The sequence below is a fragment of the Carassius auratus genome, chromosome 30, assembly GCF_003368295.1.
Source record: "Carassius auratus strain Wakin chromosome 30, ASM336829v1, whole genome shotgun sequence".
In the NCBI taxonomy this organism is placed as follows: domain Eukaryota; kingdom Metazoa; phylum Chordata; class Actinopteri; order Cypriniformes; family Cyprinidae; genus Carassius; species Carassius auratus.
The window spans coordinates 22,119,701-22,144,479 of record NC_039272.1 but is presented as its reverse complement, the minus strand read 5'-3'; the positions used below and the strand labels follow the sequence as shown (position 1 = coordinate 22,144,479).

The 24,779-nt window shown below is 36.2% G+C and overlaps 2 protein-coding genes across 7 annotated transcripts; one reads left to right on the top strand and one right to left on the bottom strand.

Moving 5' to 3' along the window:
* Positions 1 to 348: 348 nt before the first annotated feature.
* LOC113049654 (prolactin receptor-like) lies at positions 349 to 24,453 on the bottom strand. Of its 3 annotated transcripts, none has more exons than XM_026212187.1 (9): positions 24,134 to 24,453; positions 7,365 to 7,436; positions 6,787 to 6,919; positions 5,837 to 6,006; positions 4,842 to 5,023; positions 4,129 to 4,270; positions 3,814 to 3,913; positions 3,448 to 3,517; positions 349 to 2,852 (listed from the first exon to the last, which is right to left on the bottom strand). In XM_026212187.1, the coding sequence occupies exons 2-9, from the start codon at positions 7,429 to 7,431 to the stop codon at positions 2,235 to 2,237; spliced, it is 1,482 nt and encodes a 493-aa protein (XP_026067972.1). In that variant the 5' UTR covers positions 7,432 to 7,436; positions 24,134 to 24,453; the 3' UTR covers positions 349 to 2,234. The 3 variants fall into 3 exon arrangements, with proteins under 3 accessions (XP_026067972.1, XP_026067971.1, XP_026067970.1); XM_026212186.1 differs by lacking the exon at positions 24,134 to 24,453 and adding an exon at positions 12,471 to 12,609; XM_026212185.1 differs by lacking the exon at positions 24,134 to 24,453 and adding an exon at positions 10,287 to 10,518.
* Positions 11,120 to 22,675, top strand: LOC113049652 (mucosa-associated lymphoid tissue lymphoma translocation protein 1-like). 4 transcript variants are annotated; one of them, XM_026212176.1, is made up of 18 exons: positions 11,120 to 11,464; positions 12,176 to 12,389; positions 12,479 to 12,645; positions 13,324 to 13,445; positions 13,532 to 13,679; positions 13,771 to 13,949; positions 14,220 to 14,319; positions 15,416 to 15,490; positions 16,093 to 16,116; positions 16,202 to 16,225; positions 16,316 to 16,519; positions 17,798 to 17,975; positions 18,062 to 18,133; positions 18,237 to 18,364; positions 18,619 to 18,768; positions 20,523 to 20,680; positions 21,090 to 21,215; positions 21,335 to 21,814. In XM_026212176.1, exons 2-18 carry the CDS (start codon positions 12,244 to 12,246, stop codon positions 21,812 to 21,814), a joined length of 2,481 nt encoding a protein of 826 aa, XP_026067961.1. In that variant the 5' UTR covers positions 11,120 to 11,464; positions 12,176 to 12,243. The 4 variants fall into 4 exon arrangements, with proteins under 4 accessions (XP_026067961.1, XP_026067964.1, XP_026067962.1 ...); XM_026212179.1 differs by lacking the exon at positions 15,416 to 15,490 and having other exon boundaries at positions 21,335 to 22,675; XM_026212177.1 differs by lacking the exon at positions 11,120 to 11,464 and having other exon boundaries at positions 12,244 to 12,389; positions 21,335 to 22,675.
* Positions 24,454 to 24,779: the final 326 nt, after the last annotated feature.

The window sequence follows — 24,779 nt, the reverse complement described above, 5'->3', positions numbered from 1 at the left end:
TAAACCGCTTGATCAATATGGATTACTTTTATGAACTTTTTGGACCATCAAAGCTTTGCTGAAATGGACTTTAATGGACAGAAATTACAGAATTGACGACAGAATTGTCATTTTTTTGGTGAACTGTCCCTTTAAATGTAATTATCAGGTAATCTCACCCCAAAAAACTGGAAAAATACTTATAGGCTATCTGAGAATGTGAAAATAATGTTACCTGATCTGGAATAAAACCACCACTTCTTGGCTGAACCAGTTTTTTGAAAATGCTGCTTTTATCCATCTATGTTAAACGTCTTTGTTATATAACTTTTTATTTTACCTTAAGACAACTTATTAAAAAAAAAAAAAAAAGGCAAAACTGTTGTTTATTGAAATGTTATGGTCAAAAATAAAATCATTCCTAGCCTTTGATTTTCTCAGGACATTGTCCAGCAGTGGATAGAAAACTGAATTACACATGCCACTGTCAGTGAAAGAATACAAGCAACTCAGGCTAGAAACACCAATGCACAACTGTGCTAACAGTTCTTACATAACTTCATATTACATTTCTTGCAGTGTTAAGCATCGCATTTTTACATCACAAACAAAATGCATATTTTTACCACAATGGATGATATAAATACAAAACAGAAAAGCTGCACAATAGTTCTTTCATGCTGAACCAAATGTTTGTCCTTCTATAGTGTTAAGTAAATGTTTGACTTAAAGTAACTCTTTACTGCTGCACTGCAGATCATAAATGTTCCACGATGAAAGCAGCTGACCCGTCTGTGTCTGCCGCTGTAACTAGCTTCTCTGAGGCACTCTATATAAAGTCAAAAAATACAAATAATAAATACGCCCCCCTGCCAGGCTGTTTTGGGCTTACTGCCCTTGTGTTTGGATATGCTCTGACTACCCTTTTGCGCAGATCTAATCTATTATTTGACAGTCTTAATTATGTTTTTTGTCTTTGAAGAGTGCTCAAGCTCAGATAATTATAAATCAGAAAGATGTGTCCTAAAATGTATGAATATCAATAACTATTTTAACATTAAATCAATGTTATAAATAAAGATTCAATCAAATGGATTGAGAGCATCTTACAAATACTAGATCTAGTTCAATAAATACACAGTAAAATCTCTAGCTGTGTTTGATCAAAGAAATCTCACACTTTTTATATTCACAGTATCATTGTGAATAAATATACAAAAGGAGCCGTCCAGTATTTTAAAGTGTTTCCATTAAACTATGACAATTTTTAACAACAGTCGACTTTTAAAGATCAGGAGCAGCGAGCACTGAGAAAACTGCCAGGTCCCTAGAGAAAGTGGCAGAAACTCATAGTGGGATGTTTTGTGGATGTTTGCACTGAGGTAGTAGGTTGGAGAAATATTTGAAAGGTTTAACAATTATTATAATGCTCTTTAGTGGGGTATTTTTTAACAGCAGTCGGTCAATATGTAATGGTTCGGAATGACGCTTCCTTTTAATCAAATTTTCAACCCATTTCTTCAGCTTCCAGCTGTTTAGCCTGAATTATCCACAGAACCTGTGCAAGCTCGATCTGCAGTTCTGCAGACTGACACATACAACATAACAGGAGTGTGTTTCCCAAAAAACATTGCAAGCCAACTATGGTTGCAAATTTGCAGTTTCCAGAAACCATAGTTTCACCGAACAAAACTGGCATCGTAAAGTCATGTGGATGAAACTCCTTAACAACCAGAGTTTCTTGTTAGAATGACATGTGGATCAACAGATCATACGCTTGAGTAAAATAAGCAAGCTGACATATAATACATATACAAATATATATACAGATTTAATTCTATGTCTTTTAGTTTGTCAAGAGAATGAAAGCACAGTTTTTGAAGAGTGTGAATGTGCTCTAGACATCAGGAGAACCGCGAATGAAGAAATACAGTGATGGACAAAGATATTATAATCCTCAGATGCCATATTTGTTATCGATAATTTGACATTAATTTGACCGAAACGATTCATGAGCAGAAGTAATTACAGTAATGGCAGTTCTAGATTGTTGAATCATTGTGGTTCCAATAATCAGTCAGCAGTTATGGGAATAAGTTATGAATAGCACTGGTAGTTTAGCAGCAAGTTATGTCACTGTACAGGAAACGCACCCCAGATCGCTGAAGGAACACTTCTCAAATCTCTACTAACATAGTGATTGACCGTTTGAGCAGGACACAACCAGACAAAATAATCCCAAAGTCACAAAACAGTCAAGATTCACTTGAAAATGTTGTCAGGGTTTCCAAGTATCCCAGAGGTTCAGATGTTTTGTCACATTTGACCTCTTTGTGTCCCTCTACAGGGATGCTGTCTTGTAGTACAAGGATGTTATCACTGATAATGTCACTGACCATACTGTAGTCCTCCCTGACCAGAGGTTTCTGGTCTTCATCAACCTCGACGTACTCCGTAAGTCCAGCAGTGTTGATGCTGACGTGCTCACAATTACTACTGGAGCTCATCTGAGTGTTTTGGTCCTGGGCTTTTACTGGTGAGCCATTGCACTTAAGGTGAAGTAGTTGTTGAGGTTCTCCAAGGACACTTAGCTCATTGGAAACGGTCCCAGAGTGGTCATTTTTGCTCAGTGTTGTATTTAGAACCTGACTGCTGTTCAGTGAGATCTTGATGCTGTTCTGAGAGACCTTTTGTGCAGTATCTGTGGGACGATTTTCTCCCTTTGGGTCCTCAAGATGAGCTTTGCCATCAAAATCCATTTCCTCATCATAGTTGGAGACCACAAGATACTCCACCTGACGGTCTGAACTCTGGACTATCTGAGGATATCCTGGAGTGATCAGAGCACTGAAGATCTCCTCAGACTTCCCACTCTGTGAAATAAAAAGTAAAATGACTTTTGTATGTTGGAACTGCAGTTTTGTGGGGTCAGTTCATTGTCTGTTAGAAATTGTTTTAAATAATCCCCTCCTGTTTTTGTGACCATGATAGAACATTTCAACACAGATTGTTCTCAGAAAGTGTCACAATGTAATGCAGATTTAGTGAAGAAGCTGTTATTGATGAAATGGACAGCTGAAAAATTCTAATGTATTTAACAGCAAACCCACAGCTGTTTACACTGAAGTTTAAGAGCAAAACAATAAAATAATGGCTCATTTAAAGCGATCGTTCCCCCCAAAAGGAAAATTCTGTCGTCATTCACTCCTGTGAAACACAAAAAAGATTTACAAATATAATTTTGATGACCAAACAATTGGTCCCTGTTCACTTAATTATATTTTTGACCATACGATGAAAGTGAATAGGAACCAAAACTGTTTGGTTACCAACATTCTTCAAAACATCTTCTATGTTTCACAGGAATAGTAAAACTAATCTGCACTACAACAAAACTGCACCTTAGGAAAATGAATTAATAAAATATGATATGATATAATGCATGGATTATGGTAGTGTCTGCTGTACCTTCAGGAGCTGAGTGTCTAAGCCATAAATTTTCGGTTCTGGAACTGGTGGCAGTAAAAAATGCTTCATCCTAGAGAAGAATAAGGAAATACAGACTTAAGTTGGCATCATTTTATTTTATTATCATAATTATAATCACACTGGTTGTAGTGCAACTTGTTTTATCCTTCGGTAAAGTTTTGCACTTGTTATTCTTCTAGGTACCGACATATAGCAGCTAATAAATAGGAAGGAAAATTATGTTGAAAAATAAATTCTGTATTCTGTAGTATGAAGGAAAATCTGGGAAAACGTGTCTTTTTATGTACAGTTATCAGTGTAAATCCCTTTGTCATTGTGATGAGTTGAGTGGGATATCATGCTTACGGTTTCATCTTGACTGTCAGTGCTCCTGCAGTCAACAGGAAAATGATGACAGTTAGCGTGACGGCGATAATCATAACGGCATTCTGTGTGTCAGGCATATCTGAAATGTGAGAAACACAAAGCCTTGTTTACATTTTCGCTTTCAATTTTCATCATCTTTTAGTGCTGTACTGTATAATAAGTTCAAATAGATCTAAAGGCCTAGGTTGATAGAAATAGCCTGGACACTGTTATCTAAGACTAAAAATGCTGAGTAATGAAGCACAATGGCTGGAGGTGTGAGAGATTGCGTTACTGGTGCTGGTATCATCTTACTGTCTGGAACCTGGATGAATGCAGAGGGGCTCCATTCACTCCAGAGGCCGTGGTCTAGTTTACAGCGCACTTGCACAACGTAACTTGCTCCAGGCTGCGGACTGTAGATGCTAAACTCCAATTGTTCTCCAGCACTATATGACTAAAAACACAAGAACCAAAACTATGTCTTAAATCATAATTACAAAACTCTTAAATGCAAAAAAAATTGACTCCTGATACAAAAATGTTCTTTTTGATAATAAATTGATAATAATTAATTAAAACAAGTGCTGTCATTGCGATTAATCACATTCAAAATAAAAGTTTTTGTTTATGTAATACTGTGTGTACTGTGTATAAATATATATAATATACAAATATAACATTTTTCTTAAATATATACATGCATGTGTTTGTATTTATATATACATAAATATACACAATACACACATATATATTATGTGAACAAAAACTTTTATTTTGGATGCGATTAATCACGATTAATCATTTGACAGCACTCATTAAAACAGAAGCAAATTTATATGAATACAGTATATGGAATATACATATTTTTTTGATTAAACCTTTTGATATAAACCTTTATGGTTTCAATATTATATCTGTCCCAATTGAAAGCCCTGGTCTTAAATTGTTTTGATTTTAAGCAGAAAAATGACAAAGCCTAAAAACATTTAAGAACCTTGATGACCTTGAAACGATTTGAATCTCACCTCCCAGCTGCTGTCCTCCTTGTCTCCGCTGTTCTCAATTTTTAGGCGAACTTCATATTTGATTGTTACCCACCCTGAACGTGTGTCTGCGTCATGCGGAGGCTGCCACTGCACCAGGAAATAGGGGCTGTTCGTGGTCTGCACGAAAGTCACATTCACAGTCTCTAGAGGGTGAGGCTGCACTGTTTGGAACAAGATCAATCATCTTAAATGACAATCAGCTGCACAGACATCAGAATAGTAGAATCAGTGACAACAATAGATGTACTAAAAAAGGAAATAAACTGAATGAACTTAACATTTTTTATCACAATGACCCCAGCCTTTTTTTTACAGTAGTGTATTTATGGTCATAAAGCATAAAATAAAAATGCCACATGCCAGCGCATTCAATCATCTGCAGTGGGATATTCGATAGTCGATACATGACTTGAGTTTCGTAGTAGGCTATGCAAAGACACAAAGCTGTTCATCTTCACTCTGTTCAGTTAGTCAGCCAGAGCTGCTTCAGTTTAGTGCCATTTAGTACTTTTCCATTCCACACAGATGCTCTAAAAGTCATCATTGTTTAACTCACCGTTACAGATGGAAGAGCCCAGCGCGCACACATTTCTGGCTGAACTGGTTTAAGGGAAACTGTAACTAAACTGTAAATGTAACTGCACATGCACTGTTATCTATCTTGTGTTCTAGTATGATGATCTAACTGAAAGTTAAAAAGTTCAAAGAATAAATGTTTCACCGTAAAGATTTAGCTGATTTTGCTGTGTGTGCCCGTATGTAGCCACAGGAAATCTTTATACATGCTATATTTAGCAGGCGGCTCACTGCACTGTGACTGTTGTCAAAACAACACTGAAATTGGTCTCTGTAGTAAAACATCATTAACCATTCATGCATGGTCGGTATACGCTAGGGGTATATTGCAAGCACATAAAAACAAAAGCATTTCTGGATGCATTTCAATATTTTGTAAACACATTACATGCACTCACCGATATCCATAACATCAACTTCTACAGATTCCGAATAGGCTTTTCCCAGTGCATTGGAGGCCACCACTGTGATGTTGTATATGATCCAAATAGACGTGTGTTGCTTATCAAAATAACAGGAATTGTTTCCCGCCTTATGATAATCCGGACATTCAAAGACTTCCAAAGAACTGAAAAAGTTTTTGATAGTTTGAAGTTTAAAAAGAATGACTTGCTGACTTATCTTTTGACAACAAATGAACCCAAACCTGTGATTTCTTATCAAATGTGTAAACATTAGCTCATTTACTATACTAGGTTTAGTGTGTTTATTAATAAGTGTGTGTGTGTGGTGTACAAATTAAACAAATATTAAGAGAATAAGACAAACTGAAGATACTTCTTCATTTATATAGAACAGAACTATCATAGCAAAGTTTCATTGTGAAAGAAATTAATAAGTGTATTCAGCAAATATGCAAAAATGGCTGCTTCAAACAAATGTTCTTTCAAGTAACCAATATTGCTAAGGAATATTTCCTGAGCACCAAATCAGCATATTAGAATGATTTCTGAAGGATCATGTGACACTGAAGACTGGAGTAATGATGCTGAAAATTCAGCTTTGCCATCACAGGAATAAATAAAATAATATAAATGAAATGTCTAAAACATATCAAACAAGAAAAAAGTCAACTGTAATGATATTACACAATATTACAGTTTTTACTTTTGCTTGGTGAGCAAAAGAGACTTCTTTCAATAACTGAACCAAAACGCTACATTACCTCAGTAACAGTTTATTTTACTGATACAAACAAAATCATGGAAAATATAACTTATATGTTAAACTATGTCATAACAGGCACACAATGAGGCAACTACCCATATTCTGATACAGGGAAAAAATAAATGGAAATATACTTTTTTTGACAGCAAGATGAACAATGCTGAATAGTGATAGCTCTCACCTCTCTTTCCTGTAATAAAGCTGGTAGCTGGTGGCCAGTCCACCTGTTGATCCAGGCTCCCACCAGCAAGTGAAAGTCTCTTTCTCAGGTGAACGACATCTTGTTAGTCTGGGCCTCCCCGGAGGAGAATGACCTGGAAACATGATGTAATTCAAGAATATATGACAGCATATTCTATGTTATAATATAAGGACTAAATTAATATATGGTATTTCAAACACTATCAGACTTATTATTGAATGCTGCAAATAATAATAATAATTATTATTATATTATATTATATTATTATTATATTATTATTTTGTGTGTGGTAAAGTGTCTATGGGTGTTTCATATACTGAAAACTAAAATGAAGAAGAATTCTTTGAATTATACTTCCTTTAAATTTAGTATAGACTTTAAACATCTGTCTCCTATTTGCTGATGGATTATATACAAACAACAGGCCTAAAAAAATATATAAAATTATAGAAAATCGCTAAAACCCAATAGTACACAACAACAAAAATCGATGAAAACAACAATAACTGTGTGAATTTGTTCTTTGAATTTTATTTTTAACTGTTTCCCTCACTTACACACGCTGTGTGAGGTCCAAGAGAGGAGCCACATCAGAGTCAGGGCCTGCTCTGCATCTCTCCACATTTTTCCTGCATGAGAAACAAATGTCCATGAAGTCAATGAAGTGTCCACACCACGTTAAATACCAACTGTAGAGCTTGTTTCTACTTGAATCATCAAAACAACCACTCAGCATGTGTAAACACCTTCACTCATCACAACAGCTAAAAGGTCATCATGTGCACAAAATTGTATGCACTTTTGCATTGAGCTAACTCTGTGCCAAGATGATTTTATCTGATTACATTAATCTTTTCTTATCGTGATCAGTGAAGTAACTACACAGTGGTGTATTGGTACAGATTTTCTGTCTCAGAACTGATCAATGGTTATTTCTGACAGCCATGTTGAAAAGAATCAGACACTGCAAACGCAGGTGCAGAGAGGTGACTTCATGGAAAGTTACTGCCTTGGATGAGTTCCAATGAGAGACACAGTTTGAAAGGGCAATAAATGTGATTTATGTTTTTGGATCATTGTAGAAACACTTTGGTTCAGTCTTTGAATTGCATCTATATTCTTCATTTTATATTTACTCATTTACTTGCCATCAGATTTATTTGCAAATTCATAAGTAGCCAAGAATGAGATTTACCCAAATGGAACAAGTTATTTTCAGTGGTCAGTGCAGTTCTTTATTTGACCACATTATAGAAGGAAGTGGATTAAAGTCCAGGTTTAAATGACCTCAAAACATTTGACTTTAACTTTCTATTTCAGTGCCAGACAACTTCAAATATTTATTTACATCTTAGCAGCAGCAAGTTTGACAATATGACTATCAAAAAATAATTTGTATGTATTTTACAAAATATACATTCCTACACATTCTTAATATCAAATAATATAAAGTGATCAGTGTGAAAATAAAAATTGACCAGGAATGGTCTTTTAAAAACTGCTGGTGAATCTCTTATTATGATATATGATCTTGAATTCAACCTTTTTGTCAACTTGTTTTCTTTCAGTTCACACTGAAAGTGTTCACACTGAAACTGACTGGCCTCATTGATCTGAGCTTATTCACCTCCTTTTTTAAATGGCTAAATGCATTAATTGTGGATATTTACTCAAAAACTGAGGTGTATGAGCTCAGATCAATGAGGCATATGATCAATCAGTTCCAAAAAGAAATGCAAAACCTGTGCTAACTGAAGGAAAAGGTTGCTAAAAAGTTCAATCCATTATTTGGTAGTAATCACAAATTCATAAGAAATGTTTTGTAGGCCGGTCATTTACGATCAAGTGATCAAGAAGTAGTCAGACAGTCAACCCATGGCCGTCACTAGGCCATTTTTTTTTGGGGGGGGGGGGGCATGCAGTTCTTTGTCATAAATGCAGTTCACAAAATATCATGGGGGCGCAATTGGTTTCCCATTTAGGCCTACTGTAAAGTTTTTGCTGCATTCACCCCTCATCACACCTCAGTCATTTCCTCCAGCGAAAATGAAGCCCTTAACATATAAACACTTTATAAAACGATCATGCTGCCATTTTTATTTGAAATTTTTACTTTTAATATAAAACATATTCATTACAGTGCATGTGGCAAATAATATGTTTACAGGGCCTATAAGCTAAAGAACGAGGGTTGTGCTAAAAATGCACACAGTAAAATGTTGTGTTTCTACAGTAAACGTGTGTGCACGTTTTTGTGACATCAGGACACAGATTTGTATAATGAAAAGGGTATAACATAGGTATTATAAGGAGAAGGTGACTTTTCAGGAGATTACAGCATGTCTCCACTTTTCAAAACTTTTCAAAACACAGAATGGAGTGTATTGAAAATCTGAAATAGCACAAAGTTTCCTCAGAGGGCTAGGGTTAGGTGTAGGGTTGGTGTAGGGCGATCTGGATTCAGAAAGACTTGTATTCGTCTTATTCTATGCAATACAGTGAAATACTGCAATAAGTTTATTATACCACCTTACCCTATTAGTCAAACACTTTTTATATTATTTATTTTATATTATATTATTTATTATTATTATTATTAGACCCTCATTGGGGGCTGAGCCCCCCTAAAACGAACATCTTAGAATAGCCCCTGATCCAGGTCAACCAAGCTGAAGTAAAAAAAGGGTAGCACTTTATTTTACAGTCCTGTTCCTCATGTACATACTATGTACTTATTATAGTAATTACAATAACTATGTAATAACTAGATACTAACCCTGAACCTACCCCTAAACCTAACCCTACCCCATGTAGTTACCTTGTATTACCAGAACTTTCTTAGATAAATACACTGTAAGTACACTATAAGTACATGTTAGTACACGTACTGTAAAATAAAGTGCAACCAAAAAAAGATAGGCTACTGCTATACAGATATAAGAGGTCATGTGATGAAGATAGTCCATGGCCACAGCCAGAGTTTGAAAATGATTGAGGTCCGTGGTGAGGTCAAGAATTGTTCTTTTACAATAACCCCTACAAATACAACTCATTATACACGCTATAAACACTTATAATGTGACAGACATGTAGATGTTTTGGAGGGATTCCATTATTATTGAATGAATTTGTTAGTATTTTAAGTTGGGTTGGATTATTTTTATCAGTTGTTAGTTAATCATGCAACAATACTGCTAGTTTTCATTAATAATAATAATCATTGATGATAACTTTGTCTATAGAGCTATGAATGTTTTTTACATGATTTTATGAAAATTTAACTAGTATAGGCTACTGAATGAAACACTTCTTCATGGTTAGTGTTTGAGGCTATTCTGATTACTGTTAGTTTATTTGCATACTTGCAAAGACCAAAAGATATATTAAAGGATTACAAATATAGTGAAATTCGATATAGCTTACCGCAATTAGGTATGTTCCGCAATAAAAAAAAAAAACATATATTGACGGAGACTCACCTGGATCAGTTTCCCAATTCGAAATTACACACACATCTACACCTGTGATTTTCCCATATTCCACACACGCGATGCATTTTGGACAGACTTTTGGACGGACCACAGTCTTTCCTAAGCTCCGTCCCACAAAAATCGCGCACTATGAGAGTGGGAAAAGCCAAATACAAAGTCACCCTGCTGACACCGCAGTCCTTCTGAGTCTCCAGCTGCACACAAACAGCTCTAAAACTGCAGGAGAGTCTCGAGGAGTGGCATACAGGCGATGACATCACACACACACCTGCCATCACACACACACACCTGCCAGCATACCTGCCAGTGGCACGAGCAAAGTTCGTCAATATAACACTTTGATGTTCGTCTAATAACGCCTTGTTTGGAAGTTTAAAAATAGTTTGATGTCTGAAGAACGACGAACAAAGGATGCTCCGTTTCGGAAATGGGGCTTTTTAGACGTTTGTAGATATACAGCGCTATAGCCTACAATCATATAGAGAAAAAAAGACCAAAAGACAGGCCTATAAACAGACAAATAGCTAGATAGTGTGATACTGTTGCAAATATGCAAATATCTTTAACTAAATGGTTAAAGAATCAGCATTCGCACTTTCTTGAAAACCCTAAGGAAAATATATATATTTATTTATTTAGCCTATATCATTTTTATATTTAAGGATCTATTTAAATGTGACAAGAAAACCATTAAAATTCCATAGGCATTTTAGAATGATATTCTGAGTAAAAAAACAAATAAATTCCTTATCCTCCCTACCCTATTCAGTGATTCAAGAAAAACTAAAAAAGTAATTTTCATAATGTGGGCGGTGGGGGTACCTTGGAATTAAGAAAAAAAGAAAGAAAAAAAAAAGGTTGACAAGAGCTCAGAACGGTTTCATGGTGACAGATTCATCTTCGTGGGAAATAATCATTGAAAAGCATGACTTTTCTCAACATCTGATTTGACTACAAGAACATAGGCTACTGTACTTCCGTTTAAGAACTCGATGAGCTGCTCAGTCAGGAGAGAGATGAACGCCTTCCTCTTTGTTAGACATCAGGAAGTAATGAACACACACACGTATGTTTTGAAAGTTGGATTTCCCCACATCAGTCAGTGCAGCGAAGAATTTCTGTATTGCTTAATAATGGGATACGTGTCAACATCTGATCCGTCTGCGGTATGTGCGCTCGATGTTTACACTCTACCTGATGTTGCCTTTTTGTTTGTGTTGAATTCTGACCTGTTTTTAATTTCTTGTTTGTATGTTTACATTTTGAATTTAGAACAGATATGTAACTGCATTCGAAAATAAAAAGCGGGAAAGAATGGCGTTTTCATTCAGCACATAAAGTATAACACATAACTTATTCGGTGGCTGACAAAAACTGTAAAAAAGTGAAAGTGTCTTGAAGGTAGTTCAACAAAACTGATCATGCTTCCTTCATTTGCTTATCTTCTTATTGTTTCAAAACTGATTGACTTTCTTCTGTGGAACATAAAATAACACATTAGGAAGAATGACGTTCTGAGTCTTCAATTGCAAATGAAAAAGTGAAAGAAGATATTCATGACTTGTGCTTTCATTCTGTCTTCTCATTAATTGAGCATGAAAGTGAGTAAATCATGACAATTAAGGAGCTATTTTCATTTACCTGACCCTTTTAAAACTTTAGCAGGAGCAACCATGTTTTTCTGTTGTTGTTTGTTTGTTTGTTTGTTTGTTTTGAGGGGGGACTGTCATACAATTTTAGCAGTTTTGCTGTTATTTTCAGTCATTGTGGCATTCACTGAATTTTTTAAAAGTTCCATATTTTGTATTATTATTTCTATTTTAATGTGACACCTCAGGACACTGATTGGACTGCTGCTTCAATGTCCCATTTTGCAGGTGCTTTGCTGAACATTTCAATCTGAGCTCAACCAATCACAGCTGTGCATCAACCGTTTTCCTCAATCATGTCGGATTTGAATGACTCTTTGAACATAAACTTCTTGAAAGAGTCTGTATTGAAGAGGCTCTGTGAGTCCCTTGACAAGGCCAACAATAAGGGATGGCGAAAACTGGGGGAGATTGTGAAAAGTGAGAAGCGATTCAAAGTGAGGTAATGACTTTTTCTCTCTTCCTTTTAATGTAATATACTAATAAACTCAAAGTCTTTTTCTTACTGTCTCCTTCCACTCACATGCACAGTCTGGATGATATGGACATGTGTTCCCTGAAGGCTTTGGAGGCGGACGGAAGTCCTTCCCGCAGTCTGCTCAAACTCATTGGAGATCAGGGATGTATGGTGGGTGAACTGGTGGAGTTTCTACAGATCATGGGTCATACGGATGCCCTGCAGTGTCTGAAATCTCCAGGTACAACAGCCTCTGTGGAAATGTGGTACAGAAAGAGTGTATGTTTCTATAGTGCATCACATTATCAAATGTTGTTTGTTTTGTATATGCTCTTGAGTCTGTACTAAATATTTATTTACAAATGTGAAAGTGTAATTGAAACATGACTGTGACACAGGCTTGAAGAAGTGATATTTCTCTTAGGCCCAATGCAAAATGCAATGCAGTTTTTCCTGCAAAAATTGTCAAAGAAAATATGAATTCTGTGTAATGGATTTAAAAACGCTAAAATGTGTTAATATGATAATATGTGGTTATTAATATTAAAATATTAATGTGGACAGCTCACACAAAAGTCTCTTTACAACCATGCTGCTTTCTGCTAGTCAGTGTGACGAATTTGTGTGACCAATTTTTTACATTTTTGCGAAATCTGCATGTAATTTTTTTTTTTTCACATAAATTCCTGATTGCTGATTTTTTTTGCCTGCTAGTATAACAACAGTAAATATTCATGCTCCTTTACTTACACTCTTTTTTTTTGTAAATGAAAGCATTACTGTAATACGCAACTTCCAATGACGCACATTCAAATTCTGCTGAAATTTCTGGCATAGATTATGTGCAGATATAGTCTAAAGTGACTCATTTGCATTCATGGGTCAGTTTCAGTTGCTGTTTTCTGAATTGATCTCACAGGAATTCAAATCATCGTCCAGCCGCAGTCGGTGGCTGTCATTGCTGGACACAACCTTCGTCTCAGTTGTTATGCGGTTGGTGCTTCACATGTGCAATTCAAGTGGTTTAAGAAAACGGAAGAGGTGTGTAGATGTATAATATTGCAAGCAAGCAACAGAACTAACTTTCAGCCATTCACATGAATAACATAACTAAGGTAACCCTTCAGGTACATAACAGCTCCTCCCCAGACCTGGTGTTCAGTCCAGTCCGGCTCAAAGATGCAGGGTTTTACATCTGTCGAGTGAACTGTGGAAACGCGTATGAGTTCAGTCACTGGGCCCAAGTAGATGTCCTCGATGTTCCACCAAGATATGGTAAGTCATTTCTGATCAGCAGAGATAAATAAGAAATTTGGTTGAATTGTCTTGATTAGCACTGATATTAAACTTGATGCTTTTTCTTCAGGATTAGTGTCTCTGGCTTCAGAGGGCAGGCCGAGGGTGCTGATCCAGCCTCAAGCCCAAAGGCTGCTGGTGGGAGATTTACTCTATCTGGAGTGTGGAGCTATTGGAAGACCCCTACCACAATATCAATGGTACAGAAACGGAGTGCCGATCAAAAAAGCCACTAAGAGGAAGTACACTGTAAGAGGACCAACAGATGCCAAATATTTGGATAAATACACTATTGTTCACTTTGATTAGATTTTCTGAGACCGCTTGGATGAAGTAGATTTAAAAAAAAATATCCTACACTGTAAAAGAAACAACACAGAAAATGCTAGCAAGTTTCACAAATAATTCCAAAGAACTAAGTAATACAGTGAATTTAACATGAAATTACGACTGAAAAAGACCAAAATTGTACAATGTAGTGAGCGTGATTTAATTATTATTATTTTTGTTTAAATTTAGGTCAAGAATTTGTTGCCAGAGCACCAGGGAAGATATCGCTGTGAGATCTTCTGCAGTAATGAACGAACATGGAGCAATGAAGTGGATGTTGTTGTTCTAGGTATGCATCATGTCTTTTGTTTTATATTTATTCTTTGGTTAGATCTGAAGAGTAGTGAGTTAAAGGCACAGCTCACCCAAACATTTGAATTCTGTCATCATTTACCCACCCTCAAGTTAGTTGTTGGTCCCCATTCACTTGCATAGTTTTTTTTTTATTTTCTCCGTACTTTGGAAGTCAGTGAGGACCAGCAACTGTTTGGTCAAAATCTTCTTTTGCGTACAGCAGAAGAAAGAAACTCATACAGGTTTGGAACAACTTGAGGGGGAGTAAACGATCACAGAATTTTTTTTTATAAGTGTTCCTGTAGCTCAATTGGTATTCGCATTGGGCTACGAAGCGCAAGGTTAGGGGTTCGATTCCCCCGGGTACACATGATTGGTAAAAAACTGATAGCCTGAGTACACTGTAAGTCGCTTTGGATAAAAGCGTCTGCTAAATGAATTAATTTAATTTAATTTGAATTTATAATTTTCGTTTTAAGGCTGGAATACGTTACACGATTTTGAAGAGTTTAAAACATGTCATACGCTTGTCGACTTTGCAAATGGTTACAGAGAAAAACTGGTCATCATTCACCAATCAACTTTGCATCACACACTACCAGATATTTAAGTTTTTCGGAAATGCTGAAACATGTTCCTCTTTGCTTGAAGACACATGACAAATGAAAAAAATATGTGCTCTAAAGTTGACTTAAAATATCAAACATGTCTGATATTTTCCAGTTGTATGAAAGCATGTTTGTATATAGTTCCCAATATGTGTATACTGGCTGCTACTTTTGGAAACTAGTGCTGACTGCATTCTTACTGCAAATCTGTGCAAAAGTTGGTTAGTGTATTCTAGCTTTTAGTTTTTACGGTATAAATCTAACATTCAAAACTGCAGGTCAGTATAGTTCAGATGCATAGAAATGGTCTTTGCAATGTCAAATATTCCCTCTACAACTCCAATGCAGAGACAATTTGTATGGCAATGTAATTTAATTCTAGTGGACTGCCTGTATAATGTTAATGGTCAATTTACCAAAGACTGCATTTTTTTTAATCTGTATTTACTCATTTTGTGGTCCAACCTTTTATTCTTCCTCAAGAAAATCCTTGCCATTCTGAAATGAAAGAGCCAAGAATATCTCATGAAATTTCAGGAGCAATGGAGTGCTCTGAAGGTATTATCTAAGATGTAGTGGCACCTTCTAACATCTACAGACTTTTGACCTTTGTGGAACCTGAATCTACTTCATTTCGTACTAAATAATCATACTTTCACCCTGATTAATGCATGCTGTAAAAACTAATGAACGTTCCAGGTTTAAAACAAGCATATATGGGATGCATTTGATTGCCACAAAAAATTTGAATACATTTAGGTCAACATGATTTTCTGTGATAATTGATAACATGAGCTTGTTTTGAACCCGGAGCACCTTTAAACGTTCTTCAGCTACTTACTTACTCTCTTCTCTTGCCTGCTTCATTGATTGAGATGGAGGAAGACCCTTTGATATATCTGATCTGCATGACTGTTGCCTAAAAATGAGAACATTCCCATTCCAGTTGTAAAGGATGCAGTGTGAGAACAAAATGTTTTTGTGGCAGGGTTCCATTGTGGCAGGATGGGGTTAGTTATCATACCTCAAAAATAGGTTTTTGGTCTTGAAAAATGGTTTCCTCTTGTGATCTATAAGCATTCTTTTCTCTTCATTACTGTCATAATTGTGTTCCTTTAAATACACATAATCTAAAAACTTAATATATTTCTCTTTTATAGATGATTTTTTGATTATTGAAAGGGGTAAGTTGTGTTCCCTTCACATTTAGTCTTGAACAGTTTGGGCTTTTATTGAGACAGTGAATGATCATGCTTTTTTCCCCATCAGAATACAGTCTTGAGAAACCTTATGGTGAGTTGACCAAATAATTACTATAAACTAACGTAACCTGAATACAAACGAGAGTCTCATTTTTCACACTGAATGTTTTTCTTCTTTTAGCTACAGACAAAGTGGCTCTTCTGATTGGTAACCTCACATATCGAAACCACCCGCAGCTGAAAGCACCCATGGTTGACGTGTACGACCTCACCAATCTGCTGCGGCAGCTCAACTTTAAAGTGGTGTCTCTGCTGGATCTAACTGAGTCAGAGATGAGGAACGCTGTGGAGGAGTTCTTGTCCCTGCTTCATAAGGGAGTGTATGGTACTGTGACTTCTATACTGTAGTCTCCTATAAACATTGTTCTCACCTTGAAAGAGTAACCTAACATGATTTTTGGAAAGTATATAAATGTTTGAGCCAACTTACAATATGTTAAATCATTAGTTCTCCAAAGAACCTCTCAGTCGACAGTGTTGTTTTTTTTTTAATTCAAGAACCTTTTGTCCACTATAACAGAAGTATACAGTGACCAGGGGCTGTATGGCTCTGAAAAGGTCAAAAAGCACCATTAAAGTACCATATCATTTAAGCTTTCACATATTGAAACTTTGTGTGATTATATCACATGTGAACTAATATCACATGTTTTGGACATCTTTCATGCCAAAGCTGGCACAACACATATTATATGAATATATACACTAAATGTGCTAATGTTGCGATAATGAACATGCACAATGTTATTACTGTAGGCACTTTAAAATACTCAGAATAAATCTATACACCTTATTATCTGATTTTAGATCATTCTTCTTATTGTGTAGATTTTTAGAATGCAAATGAGCATTGTGTGTATGCTACATAAAAATGTGTTCAGCTTTTCGTATTTATAATACTTAATATATATTTTTCATCGTTTTGTTTACACATTTTTTTAACTGGACTAAAACATGCAAGCCCAGAAAAGATATTGATACTGGTTACAGTTGGTTTCTGGTCTTTATAGTTGTGTTCTTTTGCGCTTCAGTCAGTTTGAAACATTTGTTTACTCTATATTAATTATGCAATGTTTTATTTAAACGTTTTCAAATGTTCAAGTTCTTTTTTTTAGTTGTTGAACTTGCTTTTAATAGAATAAGACTGAAGTTTGTTTATCTTTTCAGCCCTTTTTCTGTAATTAAATGCAACACCGTATTCTGTGATAAATGTTTCAGCACTCATTGTGATACGTAAATTTGATACCGTCACATGCCCGATATGTACACAAAGTTGAAATGGACATCTTCAGCCAAGAGAAAACTTTTGGTTTTGGTGAATGTTTGGTTAATGCTTCATGCAAAGCTATCATATGACTTGAGATAAATGTCAAACTGAGCTTCTTTTATGGTACTTTTTCAGTCATTTTTGGAGGTTGAAAGTGTGATTCACTATTCACTTTCATTGTATGGAAAATAACAGACAATAACACTCTGTAAAATATCTTCTATATATTATTTAGGGTTCAACAGAAGAAAGTCATACAGGTTTGGAATTACATGAGAGTGGGTAAAAAAATTTTTTTTATTGAAATGACTCTTTGACTATTGCTCCTCCCTTTAGGTTTGTTGTATTATGCTGGACATGGTTATGAGAACTTTGGGAACAGCTTTATGGTACCTGTTGATGCCCCAAATCCGTACCGTTCAGGCAACTGTCTCTGCGTTCAGAGCATTCTGAAGCTGATGCAGGAGAAGGAGACTGGACTCAATGTCTTCCTTCTTGACATGTGCAGGAAAAGGTGTGTATTTTGTGGTTCCATATCATTTTCATATTGGTAATTCATGCATTGGTTGTCATCGTTTTAACATTAATTTATTGCTTAAGAAATTTACATGACGATGCCACGCCAAATGTTGTGCTCCAAGTTACAGCCAATATTGTGTTTGGATATGCCACGTGAGTTACTGAGGGTCTTTCTTTTTCATCCAGAAATAACATGCTGAAGTACATTTTGTTTACTATCTGACCAGTTATGTTGAGATGTATTATGTTTCTGAAGTTGCCAAGATGCTGAGGCTTTTGAACTGAGCTCAAGTGGATTCACCAATGGAGTCTTTATAAAATTCCTGAAGGAGCGCCTCCTAGAGGATGAGAAGATAACTGTTTTGCTAGACAGAGTGGCTGAAGGTGAGGCAACCGGAGGGAGTATGGTAAAGTTAAATGAAGTATTACGGCGTTTATTAGTTAAACGCAGGTCCATTAAGCCCAAACAAATGATTAACTGATTTTAATCGTGTACTGCTACTTTCAGTTCTTACTTATTTTGTACTTTACTGCTTCAAAGGTTCATTTAAAATATTAAAATAAATAAAATTATATTTAATCTACTCATGTTTGGTTGCATGTCTTGACAATCAATCTAATGTTCTGATTGTTTGTAGATATGGGTCAGTTTGACCCCACAAAGGGTAAGCAGGCTCTAGAGATCCGCAGCAGCCTGTCAGAGAGACGGTCCCTCACCGATGCCATCCGCCCCGGGGACTACTCCGATGCCGCCGAGGCACATAATCTGCTCTGGGCTAAAGCTAATGGTAATGTCAGCTACTTCAAAATATTCTGCAACTCCTTTGAATAACCATATAAAACAGGTTCAAATTTTTTGGCAAAATGAAATCTATACAAAAAAGTTCTGTTAATAAAAATCTAAATTTTCGTGATTACTACTAATGAAAATATTATAATATACACTCACCGGCCAATTTTTTAGGTATACCTATTCAATTTCTTGGTAACACAAATTTCTAATCAGCCAATCACATGGGAGCAACTGAATGCATTTAGGGATCTAGATGTGGTGAAGATGCTTGCTGAAGTTCAAACTGAGCATCAGAATGGGGGAGAAAGGGGATTTAAGTGACTTTGAACGGGGAATGTTGTTGGGGCCAGACGGACTGGTCTGAGTATTTCAAAAACTGCTGATCTACTGGGATTTTCACGCACAACCATCTCTAGGGTTTACAGAGAACGGTCTGAAAAATATAAAATATCCAGTGTGCCACAGCTGTGTGGACGAAAATGCCTTGTTGATGTCAGAGGTCAGAGGAGAATGGGCCGACTGGTTAGAGATGATAGAAAGGCAACAGTAACTCAAATCACCACTCGGTACAACCAAGGTCTGCAGAATACCATCTCTGAACACACAACACGTTGAACCCTGAAGCAGATGGGCTACAGCAGCAGAAGACCACACCGGGTGCTGCTCCTGTCAGCTAAGAACAGGAGACGGAGGCTACAGTTTGCACAGGCTCATATTTGCAATTGGACAATAGGAGTTTGGAAAAACATTGCCTGGTCTGATAAGTCTCAATTTCTGCTGCGACATTCAGATGGTAGGGTCAGAATTTGGCGAAAATAACATGAAAGCATGCATTCATCCTGCCTTGTCTCAACGGTTCAGGCTGCTGGTGGTGGTGTAATGGTGTGGGGGATGTTTTCATGGCACACTTTGTTTAAACACCACAGCCTACCTGAGTATTGTTTCTGATCATGTCCATCCCTTTAGGACTACAGTTTACCCATCTTCTGATGACTACTTCCAGCAGGATAATGCACCATGTCACAAAGCTCAGATCAACTCAGACTGGTTTCATTGAAAATGAAAATGAGTTCATTTTACTCAAATGGCCTCCACAGTCACCAGATCTCAATCTGATAGAGCAGCTTTGGGATGTGGTGGAACGGGAGATACACATCATGGATGTGCAGCCGACATATCTGCAGCAACTGTGTGATGCTATCATGTCAAAATGAACCAAAATCTCTGAGGAATGTTTCCAACACCTTGTTGAATCTATGCCATGAAAAATTAAGGCAGTTCTGAAGACAAAAGGCGGTCCAACCCGGTACTAGCAAGGTGTACCTAATAAAGTGGCCAGTGAGTGTATTTCTAAAGTATGATTTCATAATATATCTCATTCTGTAAATTATTTAATATTATATATTCCGTTTTAAAACATTAAATTAAGTATTCATAACAACCATATATATATTAGTTATTTCTTCCTCACTGTATTTTCATCAACAGTGTTTAAATTAAAATCATTTATTTATTATCATGACGCATATTTTTCCTCTTTTCCATCAGTTGACAATAAATTTTTTTTTTTTTAAAAACCTTGATCAAATATTTTAATTTCATCTCATATGGTCATAACATGAGATGAGTACTATCATCACATCTGGTGATATTAACAGATGATAGTTTTTGATGAGTGAAATACTGTAGTACTGTAAATGTAGTTTTTCTCATAATTTGTCAAACTTTTGCATTTGTGTTTTAACCCAGAACTGCCGCAGAGTAAAATTCTGGACTTTGAATGTGGAGTTCAGATAAAAATGGACTTTGCTGCAGAGTTTTCCAATGTGCTGGTCATCTACACCAGCATTGTGAAAAAGCCAGAAGAGATGCTGTCTTGTCAGGCACACATAACTAACCTCCCTTTGGTAAGTGGTCTTTGTTTTTATTGTGGAGAAAGAAACTGCAATTATTCTCAATTACTATACCATTAAAAAACTTTATTCTCCAAGGACACATTAAATTGAACAAAAGCAATAAAAACAAATGTGTTAAAAATACATAAGTTATTGTAAATTCTAATAATATTTATAATACAGTTTTTACTGTATATTTTTTGCAAATAAATGCAGCCTTGGAGACCATAAGAGACTTTTTTCAAAAAACGGTAGTGTATATCTGCAGAAGTCAATGTAAAATACTAATCAGTGTAATTATTTAGCTAGACAATATAAACTAATGTTTCAAAAAATAAGTAGTAAGGTATGTAAACGAGAAACGTGTTTCTTAACATATGTTTGCGATAAATAATGTTTTTCCTATTACCTGACTTTGAAGGACCTGGATGTGGACCCTAAGCTGATGAACAAAGAAACTCTGGAGGAAACAGGAAGCTTCCTACTTTCAGGGAGTCTTCCTCAGCACTGCCTCTACACCAGACTCAGCTCACTGCAGAAACTCAAGGTACAGCTCAAGACTGACTGACAAGATGTCTTTAGCTGGATCTAGATCTGATTTACAATACACATATAATTACCTTGATACCTATTTTTCCTTCTAATACCTTTCTTCCTGATTTACAGGAGGAACTAGCCTTCACTGTCTGCCTACAAGTCCTGTTTAACTCCCTAGACGACCTGGTCCAGTGGAACATGGATGTAAACGTCGGAAAGCCCCTCACTGCCAAACTGGATCTTAACCGTCCCACCAGGAAGAACAGCTGTCAGCTGACGTGTCCCATGCCGCACAGCCCCTCGACCAGCCCCAGCCACAGCCCTGCATCTGACCGCCGCTTCCACAGCCAGGGCCCATGCTTCCACAGCCAGGGCCCATGCTTCCCCCAGCAGCACAACAACCCCTACCTCAACGTCTGCGAGCCCCTCCACGGAGCTGTAGGGGGCTATGGGGACTTTCGATTGTACGTTGACCATACACATCAATATGAGAATATACCATGCTTGCCCTACCTGAACCCACCAAGTATTCCCATTGAGACCACTGATGACATTGACGACATGCAGAATGAGTTCATGAATAGTTTGCAACTCTATAACCATCCCTGAGTGAGTACACAGTGGTAAACCAATAATTTAAGGGATACTCCACACATAAAAAAAATACAATTCTCTATCATTTAGCCATCCCAGATGTTTATGACTGACTTCCATTGAATGAACATCTCCATGAGTCAATACAATGGAAGTGTATGGGATCACCAAAGTTTGCATTTGAAGCATCGGCTTTGTCAAAAGGTCTTAAAAGTTGTCAAAAGAAAGTCATATACATCTGGGATGGCCTTAGAATGAATAAATGAAAAGTCCTTTAAAGACTGTGGAGTTAATATATTAAAGGTTTTTTAACAGATCAGAGCTGATGGGTGCCGGGATTGGGAAAGAGTTGGGATTTGAACAGCGTTATATGACGTGTTCTGCCCACATGGCTATCAGTGATTGTAATGCAAAAATGTATCATCCCAAGTGATTGTCTCATCTCTATCAGTTTTCAGTCTTTATTTTCATGTTACTAACTTATTACAACACCTCCAAAATATTTTAGCATAAAGAAAATACTGTAGCAATGTTACTGTAAGTATATAGTAATTTAAAATATTTTATGTAAAAAATCCTGTCACCTTTTTACATCTCAAAACATCTCTTTCTTCATATAGATTTTAAACCTATTTAGAAAAATTGTCTTTATTTTTAAACAAAAAGTGCATGAATCAAATGTCATGATTATCTTTTAACATGTAGATATTGTTCATAACTCTGGCTTTGAAATTAAAGGTTACTCAATGTGAGAAGGTCAGTTACAATTTCATAAAAAAGAAAGGAAGAAAGAAAGAAACAAGAAACCACTTAAAAACAAGTAATTGATTAAAAAGAATAACTAGAAATCCAATGAAAATAAATTTCTGAACATCTCGTGTGATCAATATTTCTCAGTAAATGGTAACTTAATAGTTTCACCGTAGGGCTGGGCGATATGGAGCAAAAAATATATCTCGATATATTTTGCTATATCTCGATATACGATATATATCTCGATATCTTTACAGGAAAAATAACCCCCAAAAAACTACTGCAAAAACAAATATGGCAAATATTACATGTTAAGGGGCCTATGAAACATTTTATTTTTTTCTTCACCATATGTTTTATTGTTACCTAATTCTGTGTTTTAGCATGTGCAATTATTTAAATGCATAAAAACAACTTAATTAGTTAAAAACAATTCTTAAAATAGCCTTATGTGAAATGTTTTTTTTCCCTTCAGAAATTCTGTGTATTTACATTTTTCTGATTATCACATGAAGGCATAAAACATTCATTTAATTTATCTTTTAATTATTTAAAATTAAGCAAACTTTATTTTTTGGTAAACAAAGGGGATTTACTATTAAAAATAAAACATGGGAGAAATGTTGTGTGATTATTCCTTATAAAATTATGTTCGTTTCATTTTAATAGTAGTAGTAGTGGGCTATCTACATTCTGCTGTACAATAGTAATAGATTTCTGTCAAATACTTTTATTTTGACGGGTTTACCTTTACAGTTCTGTGTATGTGATACCACAGTCTATGATGTGATATGAGCTAGTCTTACTCAAATCAAACGGTCAGATGCTCATGAAGTGACTCTCTAGTGCAGTTCTGGAGATGTTCCTCATGTGTTCACGTCTTTATTTAGAGAGAGGAAAGACAATGAAATCAGCGCGAGCGTTATGCGAGCTTCCGTGTTTAATGAATGAAGACGCGCTTCTGCTCCATTCGTTGACACAGACACGCAGAACATGCAGGATTCATATTTAAATAGACTTTTCCGGGTTAATATTTGCAGATATTAGTCCATTTCGCGATTTGATGTAAGTGCATGACCGACTTTTGATTAATTCATTTAAAATTTGACCAATTCCGTGACATTCCGCGTTAAACTGTAAATTCCATTTTTATGACTGGATTCCGCGATTCCGTCCGCGTTTCATTAGGCCCTACAGTAGACATCTGCCTGCCGTTCGCCCTACGCCTTAAAACTGAAGTATCTCCATATAATGGAGCCAGTTGTCTTTTTTTTTTGACTAGTTCTCTACACGCGAGGTGAGAAGGGACAAAAGCAAGGAGGCGGGGGGCGAGCGAGCGGGGGCGAGCACAGCACAGGGAAGGCAAACAAGCAAAGTGGCGGAATCAGAATATAAACAATATATCGATATATACGATATGTCAAAATCCATATCGTGTTTAAAAAATATCTCGATATATTTTAAATATCGAGATATCGCCCACCCCTATTTCACCGCATAAACAAATGCGTGTCGCCAAGATGTTAGGCAACTAGATGACTTTGACTTCATCTTCACATTACATAACAGTGCACTTCTAACCTCAGCCTTGGATTTCATCTCCACAAATGCGGCCGGAGTCTTTTATTTGAGCTGCCCCACTTCCATGTTCTGAAGGTTTTTGTATCTGACCCATGATGGACTCCTTTTCCTCCTCCTGAGGCACCTCTCCATCCACCATCTTGATCAGTTCTTCTGGCACGTCAGTGTCATCTCTGGCCTGCTGGATCATATTCTCATCATGTTCACTCTGGGAAAAACAAACAGCAGGACAGTCGAATAGCACTTCTTTCCTCGTATTCTGTTCACAGACATTTCTCAAGCGTGACTTTATAAATAAAACAGAGCATGAGCTGATTTTACATATTTAAACTACTTCGTCACATTGTGTCTCAAGATACTGATTTGACACTTATTTGTTTTCGTTTTAAAATTATTAGTGTTGATTAGAGCATGACATTTTTTTGTTTTTTATTATGTACAGATACTGGTCATAACTGTGACACTTTTTTACTTACAGTAGTTTAGCAAGCCAGTTTGATTAGAAACAATGAAAAATATAAATAAGACATTCATTGAAATAATAAGAAAGCGTTCTTTGAAATAAAGCAAAAGTAAATAGGTTGATTATACAAATACCTGAACGTTTTTATGATTTAAGTACATTTTTTAATTATTAATTCTGTTT

Excerpts from the sequence above, each read along its gene's own strand:
- LOC113049654 (XM_026212187.1), bottom strand. The coding sequence starts at position 7,431 with ATGTGGAGAGATGCAGAGCAGGCCCTGACTCTGATGTGGCTCCTCTCT. Across the intron at positions 4,271-4,841 it reads AGGAGGACAGCAGCTGGGAG|TCATATAGTGCTGGAGAACA; the intron begins GTGAGATTCAAA and ends TTGTGTTTTTAG. Across the intron at positions 2,853-3,447 it reads TAGACACTCAGCTCCTGAAG|AGTGGGAAGTCTGAGGAGAT; the intron begins GTACAGCAGACA and ends TTTATTTCACAG.
- LOC113049652 (XM_026212177.1), top strand. The coding sequence starts at position 12,244 with ATGTCGGATTTGAATGACTCTTTGAACATAAACTTCTTGAAAGAGTCT. Across the intron at positions 18,134-18,236 it reads ATTGTGTTTGGATATGCCAC|TTGCCAAGATGCTGAGGCTT; the intron begins GTGAGTTACTGA and ends ATGTTTCTGAAG. Across the intron at positions 21,216-21,334 it reads GCTCACTGCAGAAACTCAAG|GAGGAACTAGCCTTCACTGT; the intron begins GTACAGCTCAAG and ends CCTGATTTACAG.